This window comes from Paroedura picta, chromosome 1 (genome assembly GCF_049243985.1).
Source record: "Paroedura picta isolate Pp20150507F chromosome 1, Ppicta_v3.0, whole genome shotgun sequence".
Taxonomy (NCBI): Eukaryota; Metazoa; Chordata; class Lepidosauria; order Squamata; family Gekkonidae; genus Paroedura; species Paroedura picta.
Genome location: NC_135369.1, coordinates 173,525,255 through 173,543,516, shown reverse-complemented (window position 1 = coordinate 173,543,516; position 18,262 = coordinate 173,525,255). Strand labels below are relative to the sequence as shown.

At 47.2% G+C, this 18,262-nt stretch overlaps 2 protein-coding genes across 3 annotated transcripts in view; one reads left to right on the top strand and one right to left on the bottom strand.

Annotated features, from left to right (window-relative positions):
* LOC143824731 (fibrinogen-like protein 1) overlaps window positions 1-18,262 on the top strand; it is a 55,889-nt gene that overhangs the window by 16,813 nt on the left and 20,814 nt on the right. The window lies entirely within an intron of this gene.
* THSD1 (thrombospondin type 1 domain containing 1) lies at window positions 641-15,722 on the bottom strand. 2 transcript variants are annotated; one of them, XM_077312262.1, is made up of 5 exons: window positions 15,365-15,722; window positions 9,470-9,611; window positions 7,945-8,904; window positions 5,777-5,848; window positions 641-3,093 (listed from the first exon to the last, which is right to left on the bottom strand). In XM_077312262.1, exons 2-5 carry the CDS (start codon window positions 9,525-9,527, stop codon window positions 1,733-1,735), a joined length of 2,451 nt encoding a protein of 816 aa, XP_077168377.1. In that variant the 5' UTR covers window positions 9,528-9,611; window positions 15,365-15,722; the 3' UTR covers window positions 641-1,732. The 2 variants fall into 2 exon arrangements, with proteins under 2 accessions (XP_077168377.1, XP_077168367.1); XM_077312252.1 differs by having other exon boundaries at window positions 642-3,093; window positions 5,684-5,848; window positions 15,365-15,720.

Sequence of the window (18,262 nt, the reverse complement as noted above, 5' to 3'; positions counted from 1 at the left end):
AGAATTGTCAGCCAACCAGCACTAAGAAGGAAGGTGTCACTCATTTAACCCAGAATAATACTTAAAACAGTAATCATAGAATCATAGAGTTGGAAGGGGGCTCCAGGGCCATCTAGTCCAACCCCCTGCCCTATACAAGAACTCACAGCTACCTGCCTACCCACAGTAACCCAGATTTCATGCCCAAATGATCTCCCTCCTCCAAAAATCTCCAGAACCCAGCCTGTCCTGGAGGAAATTCACCTACCTATCAAATTTATTTTTCTAATTCAAAACATTTGTGATGATTCTAAGTATGTTTAGAAAAACAAAAGGTTTGGTCCTGTAAAAACAAAGCAAGGAAAACTTATTAAACCACCAGCATACAGATGAAATCTGCAAAAATAATATAATCCATTTTCCATTTATTAGATGGTATGAGCTCCCCCCACTCCCCAAAATAAAAGCATTTCCATTGAAGAGAAGCTGTTTTGCACACCAGTCCTTTTAAACTTTATATTGGAATCCTTCCAATATATCTCTCTTTCTATCTTTGCTCTAGTGGCTCTCAAAATTGTGGTGAAGAAAGGGGGGGAGGGAAATCTAATAAGTGCAGAAGACTTTGCCTTTTGTCTCAGAAGTTTCATACTTTATTTTGAGTATAAACATTTTTTTTAAATGGAAGATGTTCAGACTCTATCAAAAGCCTTCACTGGGGTGGGACACCATGTTAGAATATAATAGTTTGGGCATATATTAACTGAACCCTCTCCTTTAAAAAAAAGGCGCAAATAGCTATACCATTTCAGGAGAAAATGAAGACATAAATATTCATAAACCAAATGAAATAAAATTAAGAAAGAAACAGCAATAAAGGAAACATGTCCTCTCCATCAAATCACTTATATTAGGAAATATAGTTAATGTAAAAAGTTTTGTCAGTTTTTTTACTCCACATAGTATAACATTTTTAAAAATAATTTGTGCATTTGGGGAGGCGATTCTTATGAAAGAGCAAACTTCTAGAACAGTTGTCCATTGGTCATGGGAGAAATGAAGTTCAAAACTGTAATCCCTATATAGAATTTTCACCTGGCACTTCAGTAGCATTTTCTCGGGGTGTGGAAGGATACATTTCCCTGTAGAGTTTTGAAGATGGTTCTCCTGTCCCTATGAAGTAGAGGACTGATCTGTAACTGGAAGTAGAGCTTTATTAAATTTGGAAGGCTAGCTAACTGGCACAGTTTCTAGGGAGCAATCCGCAGTTCACCTAAAGGAGCATCTGTTGTTTAGCACAATGGAGGCTGAGCAGTCTAGTGGTACCAAAGCGATCCTATAATGTCATGGCAAATTCATCACGTATGTAGGTGCCCAAGTCTCGGTTACTCAGATAGGTCTTTGAATGGCAGCGCTGCACGTACACCCTTCCCAGTTGTTCATGAAAAGAGCTGGGATCACTATTGCAAACAGCAGTTGTGGTAATTGGGTCAGATTACCACTTGGGCCCTGGAACCCAGTCCTATAATCTGTAAGTGCAAAGTAGCATCTGAAATCAGTTCCTCAACCAACCGTGGTTTGTTCAGTGAATTTGGCAGTGCAGTAGTAGAATCTGGAGCTCGTATATCCATTTTCACCAGCTTTTCCAAGGCAGCTGGGTCTGTATTCACCGAAGTCATAACAACTGGGTCCCGCATTTTTACTACGGAGATGGAATTTTAATCCCACAGTTTCCCCTGGGTCACTGGGATGATATTCAGAGCACCAGTTTTTCAATGCTTAAAGTACTTGTTTCACCATCTTCATTGGAGCCAAAATAGCCCGGCAAATCAATGATTTGCATTTCGGATTCAGTGAGCCCAAAAGAAGTGTTGTCATAGAAGTGGTATTTGGGATCTGATGGGAAGCTCTGGCATTTGCTCTTTCTATACTGCGTAGGGCTAAAAGCGTTTGCTCTCCGTTGGTTCTCTCTGACCGCCAATATGGGAGTTTCTTTCCTCCAAATATCCCTGTGGTTCTGGAAAGGGATCTTTTTGTTTCTCTTCTGCTCTGGTCTTTCAGCCCATGATACCTGGGATGCAGGATGCCTACTACTGACCGGATCTGGTTTCTTTCCGGGAGGTTCCATCGTGTGGGGAATCTGTGTTCCACAGGACAGGGGTTCAGTAGCAGAAGCAGGGCTATGATACAGGCCTTCTAAATTCTCAGTGATGTCTTCAGATTTAGGTTGATGCTGTCCTTCGGGAACACGGTCCCACTTTCTGGCTCCGCAAGGGTAGAGTGGGGTCTGTCGGGGTGGAAGGGTAGACATGCTCCTCTTTCTGAATGGCTTGGCTTTTTTCGTTTCGTGAAAACTTGCTGTCCGTCGGAATTCTGAGCACCTCAGATAGCCTGTTCCTAGCTGCTCTCCTCTGTCTTGACATCTTAGCTGATGAATTAATGACTGGCTGGGGCTCAGGATGGGATTGGCCTGTGGGAGTGTAAAATCCCCCCTAGAGCATGGCCATTCCCCAGAAACGTTGAGATGGTTGGGTGGCTGATCCAGAAAGGGTGACTTGATCCTGAACTTGTTTGCTGTTGCCGTCACCTCCTGGTTTTCCGTGCTTACGGTGTCAGTCAAAGGGTTTTGGGAAACATGATAAACTTTGGTGGTTTCGGTGAGACCCTTCTTCTTCATTTCTTTCAACTGCTGCTGGGCAAGGCGATAGCTGAAAATAGGGGGGATTATTTTTTGAGCACTGGCCTGAAAGCTCTCAGGGCCAGACACTTCTTCCCCTTCTTCTTGAGCAAAATGACGGCTTCTCCTGACATTCAAGGGTATCTCAAGAGATTCCAAACAAGGGTCTTCTCCTCCCTCGGAAAAGCTCTCTCGCTGGCGTCTCTCCTGGTAGATGTTCTCCTCATCGGAATTCTTCCGAAAGCTGGGCGAATGGGTGGAGTCACAGCGCACAGCGGTGCTACACTTCTGGGCTTTACAAAGCTTCCTCCATAAAGTGATCAGGATGGTCACAAAGATGATGGATAGGCACAGGGATATGCCAGTAATAGTTACCAGATTATTACTACCCTCCTGGCCTCCTTCAGGATGCAGAGTACTGATGGGGGTAGACTTAGTGGCTGAAACAAAGAGGAAAACTTCATTGGAGAGCTATCAACCGACAAAACATTCCTCAAGAAATATGAAACGTATTACTATCAAACAATGAATTGTCACACGACAGACATCCAGTGGAAATCAATTACTTCTAGACGAGCCGTATTTTAGTTGACAACGTGAGATCAGAGTCACAATTCCTGTCAGGATTCCTGTCAGGATTTGACCCCTCCCACTCTTTCACAGGTACTTCCAATGACTACTACCACAAAAGTCCTGAGGGGAGCCATTGATACTGTCTGCCGCGAAGAGCAGAAGTGGTGATGGCAGGAACCTCAGGAGGACTAGGGAGTGTTCCCTGAAACATCTGTCCCCATACTGTGCCTAACTTCTGCTACTACAGCTGTTGAAATGGAGTAGAAGGAGGAGCTGCTGCTTCTAATGACAACAACTTTTACCCCAAATACGGGTTGCTTAAGAAGAGGCTCTTGGCTCTTTGCCCCTCAGAACTTCTCTCAGACTAGCAAGGGCACAAGGGCTAAGAAAGGGTTTCTGCTGTTTATATACATTTTGAATTGTTCTCCTGCAATCACAGCAATGGGATCAAACTGTCAAGTGACTTTTAAAAGATAAATACAAATCGAAGGTTCGTATCCCCTCAGGAGAATGCTACAAGTTTTTTGTGACCCGTAACCTCATTTTCCAAAATGTTGCCTTTTTAACCACCTACAATCCTGGTTGCTCTTACCTGAGTTCATATTGGCCCATTATGCACGGCCGCTGAAACGGCAATTTCGGGTCACATGGAAAATGCAGAGGGGGGAGAAGCGAAGCAAACCGGGACCCAACGGCGGCAAAATCCAGAGTAACCGATTATGCACGCGGCAACCCTGGCACCGCTTCTGGTTGCGCCCTGGTCACCGCGTTTCGCTAACGTGGCTTTTTCAGCGGTATGCACCGAATCCGCGTCCGGTTGCAGCTGGCACCATGCGTTATCGGGGATTTTAGTCGCTGCCATTCCACCCCGAATGCGCGCTATCCCCCCGTGCATAATGGGCCATTGTGTCTAGTTCTGACCTTTGCTTTGCGGTTAATCCTTGCTCCAACTCACCTATTCTACATAGCATCACCCTACATTACCTAAAAAGTATCAGCAGACTGATTAAATGGCTTATATTCAAAAAGATCTGCTCATTTGGTGGACACTGCAGACTGGGACTTCCCTGCTTCCCCCTCCTGCTGCAGCCCACTGATCACCCCCAAATTTTGTTCCAGGGTCAGTAGAAAAGTGGAGTTTAACAGTGGCAGGGAGAATTGGTGGGTACTGCTGCCTACTCTGCCAAAGACAGAAGTGTGCTTGCAACTTTAGCCCTCCATTGACTTTGAGCCACTTGCTAGAAGACCAGATATCTCTGGTTTAAAGCTTCCATTCATCTTTAGTATTTTAAAAATTGTCTGGTATGTTCTGTCACTCAGTTTCCAGTTGATACTATCTTGAAGCAGCACCTTACTTAGTGCTTCTTACAATGCCACTTTTTCCCCTGCCCAATGTTCCATTGACTTTTTTGAGAATGTTCTTAAATGGAGTGCTACAGCACCAACCAGTATAGCACCACTGAGATGCCTGGTCTCCAGTGAGTCAGTGGAGTCCAGGCAACTCAATGGTGCCCCTATAGCACTGAAGTGCTATATTAGTTTAGTGCTATCACACTCAGAATGCTCAAAAAAAACCTCAAGGGAAGATCACACAGTGAAAAAAGGTGGGAGGGAAGCATCACTGAAATGATGATAGCGTTTCAGATATGGCTCATTAATGGAAGGGAATTCACTGTAGGAAACCCCCATCCCTGTATGGCTTTACTTGACATTGGGCCAGGAATGAATAACATCTTCCCACTTTGGGCAAAGTGGCTAAACAAGCATACAGCTCCCAGGGCACATCACACTGGCATGCTGGTGAACACAGAAACTTGCTCAAAAGCAGAACTTTGTAGCCTTCAAGAATGAATCTCCTCTCCCCAAGATGTGGGAGTAATAATCTCAGTTGGCTGGAAAGAGAGATTAATGGATTCAATCTGAAAGGGAAGGGAATCAACAATCAAGGCTAAAGGGGCATGGCTTCTCCCTCATAGGGCAGAGTCACCCCTTCATTTGGTAATTAAGGAAGCAGGACATATTTTGTTGTGGGCAACCTAGCAACTAAACCAAAATATAATAGTTATAGCCCGGGTATCAGATTGCAAATCCTTTTATTTCACTTTAAGGACTCCTTACATTACTCTTAATGCCCATCCATATACCCATATTTTAATATCTATATATTCTTAAGGACACTCATCTTTAGTGACAGAATGCTAAAATAAAGTTCAGACAGCTAGGTCTGAATAGTTTCTGAACATAGAACTCAGAAGTTCATCCATTCCTAAATATCTTGTCTACATTCCTTACATATAACATGTGCTAGATTTGGGCATCATATTAAACTTCCTTCTGCTCAGGTGCCTCACACATAGAATATGATCTAGGACAGAGAAAAGTCACATAACTACACAAGGAAGAAGGGAACAGCAATATCATGAATGAAAACGTCTTCCCGGCGTCAATTTTACGTACTGGAGCACTCCTCCAAAGAACACAGAGAAATCTCCTGATGCATCCCATTGCAACCCTGTTTCAGCAGGACTGGGAATGATGTGAGACACTCACGGGAACGCTCACGGACCCCATCCCCGCAGGTCACGCTACATGGACTCCAGGCCTGCCAAAGACTCCAATGTCCTGTGGAGAGGATAAAGTCATTACTTAAGGGGAAAAAGAAAACTGTAGCATGGAGGATTCTACCCCTATACCCTCACTCCATTAAGCAAAGTTGGAAGTTTTCCTGAAACTTAAATGGCTCTTCTTCTGTTGGAAAAAGAGCCATTTAAACTGGAAAAAGACTCCTTGGAGAATAGTCAGACTCACCCCAACTTGGTGTGATGGTTAGGAGCAGCAGCCTCTAATATGAGGAGCTGGGTTTGATTCCCCACTCCTCCACATGAGGCCTGCTGAGTGACCCTGGCCTAGCCACAGTTCTCTCAGAGCTGTTCTTGCAGAGCAGTTCTCTCAGAGCTCTCTCAGCCCCACCTACCTCACAGTGTCTGTTGAGGGGAAAGGGTGTTTGGGGTTCCTTTAAGTAGTGAAAAGCAGGGTATAAAAACCAACTCTTTTTTCCAATATTAAGAATAGATTCAATCCATCCTCAACAAGATTACAATATAAATTAATCCACCGCTTCCCACTGAGATCCGGGAGAACTGGTACCGGTCAAAGTGAACAATGGTTCTGACTTGGTGTAAGGAAGCTTCATGTATGTCCTGCCATTCATAATTTTCAAACTGTGTGGGAAACAAAGTTATCCAGACACTCACAGCAGCATTCACAGCAAGCTAAAAGAGAAAATGGCCACTGGCTACTCTGGTGCTGGAGAAGACTCTTGCGAGTCCCTTGGACTGCAAGACGAACAAACCAGTTAGTCCTAGAGGAGATCAGCCCTGACTGCTCCTTAGAAGGCCAGATCCTGAAGATGAAACTCAAATACTTTGGCCACCTCATGAGAAGGAAGGACTCCCTGGAGCAGAGCCTAATGCTGGGAGTGATTGAGGGCAAAAGAAGAAGGGGATGACAGAGAATGAGGTGGCTGGATGGAGTCACTGAAGCAGTCGGTGCAAATTTAAATGGACTCCGCGGTATGGTAGAGGACAGGAAGGCCTGGAGGATCATTGTCCATGGGGTCACAATGGATCGGACACAACATCGCACCTAACAACAACAACAACAACAGTCTAGGAAAGGAGGCAAGGAGTGGGCTGTGAGATTCACTAGAATGAAGCTGCTTCCTTAGGGAGGAGATACCCATAAGATATTGCAGAATTTCTCTCTCCTCTCATCAGCAGCCAGCCGCACACACCGCTGCTTATCCTACTAAGGACCAGCAGAAAATGGGAGAAAGGATTCTACGACTCCTCACGGAATTCCATTTTTTGTGTGCAGTTCTGCACTGGCCGACAGCTGTGACTACAGATGGTAACAGATTAGGCCATGAAATTATGATTATATTCTATGTTTTGCCTTTTGAGAAGCCCCTGAAACATTTCCCAGGCTTTGAGAAGCCCCAGAACTGGTGCGATCATGCAGAATATAGTTGGGAAGCATAGTTGTGTACAGGCCCACCCGGGGCCTCTCCCTTTCCCACCCCCTCTAGGTCTATCATTGGCCATTTTTGGAGGGATGGTTAGTTGACGTGACCATATATGCTCATATCACCTGATAAACAGGTAACACATTTAAAAAATATATACAAAAGTAATTAGCCCCCACCTATTTGGACCCTTCCAGGGCTGTCAAGAAACCCAAGAATTGCATGGAACACTGCTTGAGAAAGCCAGGTCTAGGTTCTGCAAGGCAGTGGTCCCCAACCTTTTTGAGGCTGGGGACCAGCAGGGCAACTGCCTGCCCGTGCATGCCGCACATGCGCGGACGGGCCGCGCATGCGCACATGCGCAGCCGAAATCGTGCATGCATGGCACTTTCGCACATGCGCGAAAGTGCCGCGTTTGTGCGATTTCGGCTGCGCATGCCGCGTGTGCGCATGTGCGGCCGCGGCCCTGATTCCCTCTCCCCCCCTCCTGCAATAAGAAGCTTCCCGGGCTGCAAGCTTGCGGCCTGCGAAGTTTTTTACTTTTTTACTGTGAGGGAGCCGTGGCCCGGCGCCATGGCCTTCGGGCCGCGGCCTGCGGGTTGGGGACCACTGCTGCAAGGCACACACTAATGGCATACAGCCGTCATAATCTGCCAGCTTTTCTAACAAAGCCTTTTGGAAAAGTAATACAAACCAATATTCCTTCGAACGAGCACGCATTCTTTTGCTCGCGGCAGGGAATCACTTTGGCTCGAACATCTGAACTCAAAACAGTATTTATTTGTTCCCCCCTCAAACAGAGTGCAGTTGAATTCTATCTGGTTGTCCTCTGGAGTCAGGATGTTTTCATATATCCATGGTGCCTTTCGACTTGGAGGTTCAAGAGGATCTTGGAGTACAGCAATGTGCCCCCTAGCAGAAGTGCACGGGGGAGGAATGACTGAAACAGCGATAGAAGACTCACACATTGTTTCTTGCGTCACAATGATCTTGTATCCAAACCTGTGCTCAAGATCAACAGGTCCCGTCGAAGCGATGATGGAATGCTTCTTTGTTGATTCTAGGAAGGCCGCAACATATGCAAACTGGTCAACAACATGGCAGTCGATGGTCACCCACTGGGACCTAGAAAGAGGCAGTTCTTTGTACGTTCTCAAGCCTATCGTCTCATTGGAGATCAACTTTCCTAAATCGTACAAGCCGCTAGTCAATACGACCTCCAGAGAAATCACTGCCTGATTCATGGGGCATAAATATTCACTGGTAAACAGCCCCAGCTGAAAGGAATCCCCAAGTCTCTCTGAGGTTCTCCTTAGATCGAAATGAAATTCGGGCCACTTCACAACGAGAGGAAGATGCTCTTCATCCCACCAGGTATTGGTGCCGTTGCTGATTTCAGAGACCGTTCGGAGCCAGTAGCGCCCCACGCTCTTAAAATGATAACACTCGAATACAACAATATCTTGGTACTGGTTCTGTGAGAACTGTTTTTTGGCAATTGTTTGGTTGGTGCCGGCTTCTAGCAGCGAGACGGATGTGTTTTTCAGCGTCATGTTCACATCAGGATAACGGTGGAATTCAAGGGAGATGGTACTGTTGCTCAAAGCTACATGAGTGGACTGTTCGAGCAGAAGATATTCCATCGCTCCGAGAACTGGAAGGAAGGAAATCGACAGTGCTGTTAAAAACTGCGCATCTGAGGGACCCTCTCTCCCAATATGGTCCCTGGAAAATGCTTTGTTCTTCAAGCTTTGATCCGTTGGTAATGCCTGGCCCCAAAGCTATCCACCTGGCCTTGACTTTTCAGCCCTGGCTCCAACCTTTTGGAATGAGTTGACAGCCGATATTAGGTCCCTGCTCTTAGGATCTCCTGGCTACGTAACACACATGCCCTACGATAAATAATAATACATAAATAATAATGTACGAATCCGTGGAAACCCTGCGGCACGTATAGATACAAATGGGTAACCGTGTTGGTCTGAAGTAGCACAACAAAACACGGAATCATACTTATCATGCAGGCCGTTAAAGGCAGATGTTTGTTTGGGGTTTCCAAAGTTCCAAGGTGGCAGGGAGATTTTATTATATCACCTTGCTTATCGGTCCGTGGGTCCTGTATCCATTTGCATATACATGGAAGGGATCCGCTCATACCTAAATGTTACAAAACCTCTTTTTGGAAATGCTGGCCACCTCTGCCCATGCCACGTACTCACCATAATCGCAGAGCACGACTAGCAGAAGATTGGAAAGCTCTTTCAGGGCCTGCCTCATTCTGATTACATGGGCTCCTTGCCCCCTTTCCCTTCCACATGTCCCTTTCTAAGCGCAAAGAGGCTGCCGTGCTTCTTCCAGCCACTGCAAAACAAAACAAAAGATTGGCCAGTGACATCCCAACCACTTAAAATAGTGCCGACTACTTGAAAACAGCAGCTCTGGAGGTAGCTTCACAAAAGGAGCACAACAAAAACAGAGTCCAATAGCACCTTTAAAACCAACAAAGATTTATTCAAGGCATGAGCTTTCGAGTGCATGCACTCTACCTCAGACTAAATGAACCATCATCATAAGTGTAGAGCAGTGGTTTTCAACCTGGGGGTCAGGACCCCTTTGGGGGTCAAATGACCCTTTCAGAGGGGTTGCAGCAGGGCAAGCAGCTTGGTGTGGAAGGGGAGAGCGCCATCCAGACAACAGCCTTGTGGGGTAGATCGAGATCGAGCATTTGTCTGTCTGGAGCAGCGGAAAAGAGCCAGATTGGCACGGTGGGACAAGAGGCAGAACTAAACTGAGAAACCCCGGGGGAAAAAAACAATTTATATACAATCATGAACAATGGATCTTCACACCATTGGTCAGTTTTGGTTTAATTTCTGTGAAAGAACACTTGCAGAATTTTATGGTTGGGAGTCACCACAACACGAGGAACTGTATTAAAGGGTCGCGGCATTACGAAGGTTGAGAACCACTGGTGTAGAGATAAAAGGCAAAATAAATTGTGGCAAATTAGTAAACTGTGTCATAATATCCAAATTATACCATATGATAATGCTTTGCTAAAACAGCTAATCACTCCTTTTGAGTTCAGTTATAGATCACAGTAAAACTGTCCATGTGAGTAATTAATGGCAGACACTTTCCCAGTTGTGAAAAGAAATAATTAAAAGAGACTAGTTGCTGGCCCCATCTGTCTCCCTGCAAGCATGGAAGCATCCCTGCAAGTGACAAGCTGTGCTGGCAACTATCTTGTCCTGAGGCCAGAGTGAATTCAAAATTACGCAAAAGGAGCAGCGGCTGCTGTTCTGAAGACTGGTCATCTGATGGAGCGGATAACACACAGTCAAAGGAGTTCTGTGCCTATCAAAGGAGTTCTGTGCCTATTAAGTTGATAACCCATGCAAAAATCGGCGTGGGTGGGGGGAAAGCGAACAAGCCAGATCTGACTGATTTAAAGTCAACGCAAGACCATTCATATGCGTGGGCCGTCATCACCGCCCTTTGTTTCTGGAGCTGGATCGCTGCTTGGCTCCTAACACACTGACAACACCCAGTCCCAAGAATCCTACTGGTCATTACTTCAGTTCAATGGAACATGAGGATTTGGGATGGAATGCAGGGGTGTGTGTGTGTTAAGCATTCAGCTCTGTCTCCTCCTTTGGCTGGGGTTGCCAGTTCCAGGTGGGGGAATACCTAGAACAGCCTTTTTCAACCCTGCAGGGTATCATAGAATCATAGAGTTGGAAGGGGCCATACAGGCCATCTAGTCCAACCCTCTGCTCAACGCAGGATAACGCAGTATCAAGACAAGCTGTCCTAAGATCATCAGAATCATGCAACTGTCAGGCCAATGAGGCCCAAAAGCAGTATCACTCTGGACAGCAGTCTTGCTCAATGTGCCTCAAACCTCTACAGATTTTCAGAAACTCACACATAATACAGCGTTTTTCAAGCTTTTGAAGAAGAGTTGGTTCTTATATGCCGAGTTTCTCTACCTGAAGGAGTGTCAAAGCGGCTTATAATCACCTTTCCTTTCCTCTCCCCACAACAGACACCCTGTGAGGGAGGTGAGGCTGAGAGAGCCCTGATATTACTGAAGAAGATGAAGAATAGTTGGTTCTTATATGCTGCTTTTCTCTACCCGAAGGAGTCTCAAAGCAGCTTATAGTCGCCTTCCCTTTCCTCTCCCCAAAACAGACACCCTGTGAGGGAGGTGAGGCTGAGAGAGCCCTTATATCACTGCCCGGTCAAAACAGCCTTATGAGTGCTGAGCCCAAGGTCACCTAGCTGGCTACATGTGGGGGAGCTCAGAATCAAACACAGCTCACCCGATTAGAACTCCACACTCCTAACCACTACACCAAACTGGCTCTTGACCGTGAAAGAGCCCCTGAAATATTTCCCAAGCTTCAAGGATCCCTGGAACTGGGCCGGAAGAGATGTCAGCTGGCCACGCCTCCCTGCCATGTGCAAGGGGGGAGAAAAAGGGGGTAATTTGAGGCAGGAGTAGGCGTCCAGGCTACACTCCCTTTCCCAGGCTTGGTAACCATGAAAGAACACTATCCCCAGGTCAACGGCAGCAGCTGGTTTCCTGCTTTCACGGCAATGCCAGGACTGCCTTGTGGCCAAGTCCATTAAGGCAGAATATAGGGGAATGGTCAGAGAGCCCCTGGGGAGCTCTCACAGAGTCCTGGTTGGGAATCCCTCACCTCAAGATTTGAGGGGGAGGAGCCAAAGAAGGGTGGGGTTTGCAAAGGGGAGGGGCCTCAGCAGGGCATAATATCATAGAGTCCACCTTCTCAGGCGGCCATTTCCTCCAGCTGAACTGATGTCTGTCAACTGGAGATCAGATGTAATCACAAGAGATCTCCAGCCACTGCCTGGAGGCTGGCAACCCTCCTTGTGGCTGCAGCTATATTCAGGGGGTTAAAAACATAAATGTGTCAGATGTCCCTGCCCTGGCCCTATCTTGTCATTTTGTGCAAAGGTACATGTTTTCTTCCAGGGAACATTATCAGGGAAAGTGACAGGAAAGTGCTAGAGAAGTGAGGAAGGTGGCTGTATTTTTAGAAATTGTGAGGAAAGCGGGGGGAAGACATTGAGAGCGTGAAGACAAAATATTTAGTTCAAGATTTCACCACCACCTATTCTTTCAGTACAAAAATATTCAAGCCACTTTGTCTGCTACTAAGAAGCTGAACTAAAATATGTTTCCTGCTATGAAGCCGACCCCCCCAATGTTTCCTACGATGAAGCTGAGCCTAAAAACGTTTTGGCTTCTAATCTGGAGAGCCAGGTTTGATTCTTCACTCCTCCCCCACATGCAGCCAGCTGGTTGCCTTTGGGCTAGTCACATTCCTAACAGAGCTGTTCTCACAGAGCAGTTTCCCTCAGAGCTCTCTCAGCCCCACCTACCTCACAAGGTGTCTGTTGTGAGGGGAGGAAGGGTAGGCAATTGTAAGCCGCTTTGAGATGCCTTGGAGTAGTGAAAAGCGGGGTATAAAAACCAACTCAGGATAATCTTGGATTTGGTTGGCCTCTGCTTAACAGCACATGCCTGGAATGCCTGGAGACCGGCAAACTTCATATTGGCTCTGCCTAGAGAAGTGAGGCCTGTCTATTGTTCCAGAGGGGAAGTGTGAGGGTCATGGAAGAAAAAAACAAACCAGAATGAGCCTGTCTATGGGAAAACCAGCTATTACCGCTGCTGCAGAGGAGTAGCATCCGTGTGGGAAGACTTAACTGGAAACCTCTCCGCCATCCGTAGGCGAAAACAGTGGCGTTGCCGAGATTTACAACAGGGTCCGCACAGTAAAGGGGATACCAGCAATGAAGACTAGTGCTGAAATAAATAGGCACTGCAATCCAATTGTCCTCTGCCACGATATCTGATTGCAATAGTGGGACATGGGAGTTGGCCACAGTCAGTGGATTTAACCTCGAGGAGGGAGCTGAAGCTGGCTGCTGGGGACAGACCCATTTATGTCCCGGTGCCGTATTTAGGGTTGGCCTTCCTCCCCACAACAAGGACCAGGTGGCATTATAAGAGTTCGTGGAAGTTCCACAATTCCGCAGGGCCTGCAAAAGGGAGCTCTTCCACCAGCATTTGCTTGAGGACGACTGACCCACAACATCTACAGGTCCCCCCCCTCCCCCGGACTGAGAGGTTGAACCTACCAAGGGTGTGGCAAAGTTATTGTTGAAATACTGTTCTAGTCATTCTCGTTGGTATGTTGTTATATTGTTATATTGATTGTTATATTGATATTGATAGCATTCTATGTAAAAGTTCCAAAATGTTTTATGCAAACCGCCCAGAGCCGTAAGGAAAGGCGGTATAAAAATCTAAGTAAATAAAATAAAATAATAATAAATAAGCACAGATCTTCACACAGTTGTCTATACTTAAAACTGCCAGTGTTTTTAGAGGACAAATGTCATTCAAACCCAAGACCTGAACAGCATCTCCTTAAGGCTCAAAACTCAAAACTGCCCTTTTGAAATGAATATGGATCTATATGAATGGGATTAAAAGCAGAAACCAGAGTCAGCATCCTCCCCCGGTACTGTGCCCGTGAGCACCATAGCACCCAGGGACACCTTTCCTGGATGTGAATTGAGAGGATTATTTGAAGATGTCCTTCAATATTGAGATTATTATTTCGAATATGTGGTTCGGTTATTTTATGGCAGCCATGTTGTGGTTGTACCCACCAATCTGAATCAGAATCCCAAAGATGTCCACAGGCTCAGAAAGCCATGATTTATTTGGGTAAAAAGGCTGGAAACCCCTCCTCTAGATCAGTAGTCCCCAACTTTTCTATCACCGGGGACCGGTCAACACTTGACAATTTTACTGAGGCCTGGGGGGGTTAGTCTTTTGCCGAGGGATATCACTGCCGCCTGAGCCCCTGCTCCACTTGCTTTCCCACCGGCACCCCGACTTCCCGCTGCCCGATGGGGGGCACTGCCAGCAGCAGCTGCGCAGTGCCACGCCGAGGGGGAGCCCCAGCCATGGCCGCCGCTGAGAGCACCAAAGGTGAGGTGGCGGCAGAGAGGCAGGGCAGCCCCCGAGGCAGCAGCTGGGGAGGAGGATGAGGAGGAGCCGCAGCCTGGTACCGACTGATCCACGGACTCGGACCGGTCCCAGGACCAGGGGTTGGGGACCACTGTTCTAGTTCACAGCTGCGGGCAAAGAAATTTTTACAGTGCAATCCTACACAGAATTACATCCATTAAAACGCCATTGACTCAATGGACTTAGAACCGTGCAGAGGATCGTATGAACTGGTGACACTTATTTGATTCCAAGGAAAAGAATTAATCTGCCCCTCAAAATAAGGCCGTGGCTGTTGCCAGACGTTTTGCTTTTGTTTCTGTCCAGCAATGCTAGTTTTCCGAGAATGCACAAGACGTCCTCTGTTCATCTTTTGCCGCTGCCTTCCCCAAACCAGGTTTGGTACAATGTTTTTTGAAAGAATGCTTTTGGAAAGATCATAATCAAAGTACCACTGGACGCCGGCAGGATGGGAAGCTGTGTATTCTTGCAGGTTCTGTTCACATCTACTCGGTTCCCTGCATGCGCGGGAAGGTCGCATAACTGGGTTTTGCTTTAAAAAGCTGGATTCCAACGTGTTAGTATGATCAGCCTCTGCAGTGTATTAGCTCCCAGCTTTCATTTATTTTAAAAAAGGTCTATACCCCTTTGAGTTGCAGAGTTATACAGGGAAATATGGAGCCTCCTAACTCTGCGACAATAACAGCTGGAGCCTCAGCTTTTCATAGGAAATATGAAAGCTAGGCGATCATGGAATTAAATAACTAGACGGCTACAGTGTGCCCTGATGGGCCAGGCCGGCTGGACTTTATCAGCTCTCCGAAGCCGAGTAGGGTCAGCCCTGGCTACTTTTGGGATGGGAGACCTCCAGGATTTGGGAGGACTTCCTCCAAGGAACACGCGGGGTCGAGACACGGAGGCAAGCGGCGGCAAACCCCTCCCAGCGTCCCTTGCCTGGTTGCCAGACGATCCTCGGATCTCCCGGCTCCTCCGCGCACAATAAATACTGCTGGGAGCTCAAACGCAAGTGAAGAGACCGATCCCGGCGGGCTGCTCTTACCTGCCCTGCTCCGCGCCCCGTGGGTGGTGGCGGCGGGAGGTCGGGGTCTCCGGGGCGCCCTCGACGCTTCTTCTCGCAGCGCTGTTTGCCCCGCCGTGCCTAGGGGGTCATTCCCGCCGGCAAGGCGCGCCGCCCGGGGCCCCGGCTCCGCTCTCCAAGGCGCTGGAGCGCCACCAGGGCAGCGGCGGCAGGATCAGCCCTCGTCTCGCCTCTCTCTCCCGTACTCGCCCGCTCCGGAGGCTCATGGCTGGCGCGGCACTCTCCCGGGGAGCTGCTGCGCCCCAGCGACTCTTAGCAGCAGCGCCGAGCTGCGCCTCCCCAGCCAGGCGGGGCGCAAAGACGGGAAGCGCCGCCGTCAGACCCGCCCTGCTGCTGGCAAGCGCGGCGGGGACAGCCCAGCTCTGCCTTGGGAGGAGAGGGGGCGCATCCCGGTCCGCGGAAAGGTCAGGCGGCGCCCAGAGGTTCAGGATCGGGCGCTCCTCCACCGCGGGGGCACCGAGCCAATCACTCCCTGGTCCCCACCGGAACATTAGTTCATCTTAGATTCAAGTGGGTAGCCGTGTTGGTCTGAAGTAGCACAACAAAATCAGAGTCCAGTGGCCCCTTTATGGCCAAGCTTTTGAGTGCAAGCACTGTTCCTCAGATTATGAGCTACCATCATAACCGTGGGGATGTAGAACAAAATAACAGAATTAATTTTTGCTTTATATTCCCACTGTCATGATGGTCAGTTCATAGTCTAAGAGTGCTTGCACTCAAAAGCTCACGCCTTGAATAAATCTTTGTTGGTCTTAAAGGTGCCACTGGACTCTGAATTAGTTTATCAAGGCACAAAAAGTGCAACCCTTCCTCTAAATGCCAGATTTTTCAAGGCCAAATTTCTATTAAAGGTAAATGTATCCCCTGTGCAAGCACCGAGTCATGTCTGACCCTTGGGGTGACGCCCTCTAGCGTTTTCATGGCAGACTCAATACGGGGTGGTTTGCCAGTGCCTTCCCCAGTCAAGACCGTTTACCCCCCAGCAAGCTGGGTACTCATTTTACCGACCTCGGAAGGATGGAAGGCTGAGTCAACCTTGAGCCAGCTGCTGGGATCGAACTCCCAGCCTCATGGGCAAAGCTTTCAGACAGCTGCCTTACCACTCTGCGCCACAAGAGGCTCCTAAATTTCTATTAGCAATCCCAGATTGGGGGGTGGGGTGGGGTGAAAAGTGCCCTTAAGTCACAGCAGACTTATGGTGACCCCCCTTGGGGTTTTCCAGGCAAGGAATGTTCAGAGGTGACTTTCCCAGTGCCTGGCTCTACCTCATGGTCCTGGGATTCCTTGGTGGTCTCCCATCCAGGTACTGAAACCCTCCGAGATTTGGGAGCTTGGCTACTCTGGGTCCGGCCTACTCTGGGTCCGGCCTACTACCAAGATGGAGAGGTACCAAGAAGCCTGAGTTTTCCTACATAGAGAAGAGGGCTGGACTATTCACAGAGCCCCGACTTCCATGAGGAGAAAAGCCGTGAGGATCTGTACAAAGCAGCAGACCCTTGCTGCCCTAGGCCAGCAACTTCTGTTACCTGCCCCCCCCCCCCCAGTATATTCAGCTCCATTTCTATTCCCAACATATTTTAAGCATATGAATTAAGCAGCAATATTTATCTTCCCCCACTATATTTACAGACTTGACACTCCTCACCCTGCACAAATGCTAGAAAACAGTTTTCGGAAGGAGTCAGGATTCAGTCAAGAGAATTTTTAGAAGCCTCCTAAGGAGGAAACACTGCTTCCCTCCACCCAAACACTGCCCAATTTTTTAATGAGTAGTAGCTCCATGATACCTGTCAAGGACAAAACTCAGTATGCTTTGACTCCAAAAGACAAAGTAGTAGTAAAAATTCTAGTGATTCAGATATTTCAGGCAATAAGCGAAATCTGTATGTGCCCATTTGATGGCTCTGCTGTAACAACATAACGGAGGACGGGGGGGGGGGGGAATCACTGAATTTTTTAACTTTCTGAAGATGCATTGGGGGCATCCAATGCTGAAGGCCAAAACATGGACAGGGGATCAGTGTGAGCCCAATTTAGGAGGGGAATATATGCACAATAAAGAAAATAACATTGAAATCGCTACCAAATTAAACTAAACTAAATCACTACCAAATTAAACTTTGACGTGTGTTTTAAAATTTTGTGCTGATTTAAAGAAAATTGTATTCAATTATGTTACTCATATGAGTAAATGAAGTCTGTATAAGATCAAAATAATATCATTTTGCACTGATGCATGCTTGCGGTAGAGCAAGCATCTTAAAAGAGGCATCCCTTCCTGGGGTGATAGAACAGAGAAGAAGGAATCTGCAGTTTTTAAGGAGGGAAATAATTTTAAAAAACAGCTAGGCAATCCAACTGAAATGGCTGACGCAAGTCCTTCAGTTCAAACATGATTTCTGTTTCATAATGGTGACATTTTACCATTGAGAAACCCCTGAAACATTCTTCCGGCTTCAAGAAACCCCAGAAGTAGCCGTTATGCAGAATATAGTTGGGAGCTGTGGACATGCCTACCCATGGCCCCTCCCCTTCACACCCCCTCCAGACCCATCATTGGCCATTCTGGAAGGGGGTTGGTGGGTCAACATGACCATATATGGTCATATCACCCAATAAGTGTTTAATTATTTTTAATATAAAAATTAATTAACTCCCACCCATTCAGGAAATTCCTCTAGGGCAGACAAGAAACCCCAGGGTTTCACGAAACTCTGGTTGGGAAAGACAATTGTTTAATTGTTGAAGCCATATTTTAAAAGATCTATTTCATTTAGAAATGGTATGTGGCAATAGAAAACATGCAGTCAATGCACAGTTCTGGGATTGCTGATCTATGGTGGTGCAGTCTTATTTTAT

Excerpts from the sequence above, each read along its gene's own strand:
- THSD1 (XM_077312252.1), bottom strand. The coding sequence starts at position 9,527 with ATGAGGCAGGCCCTGAAAGAGCTTTCCAATCTTCTGCTAGTCGTGCTC. Across the intron at positions 5,849-7,944 it reads GCTCGTTCGAAGGAATATTG|GACATTGGAGTCTTTGGCAG; the intron begins GTTTGTATTACT and ends TCCTCTCCACAG. Across the intron at positions 3,094-5,683 it reads TTCTTTGGAGGAGTGCTCCA|CCACTAAGTCTACCCCCATC; the intron begins GTACGTAAAATT and ends TCTTTGTTTCAG.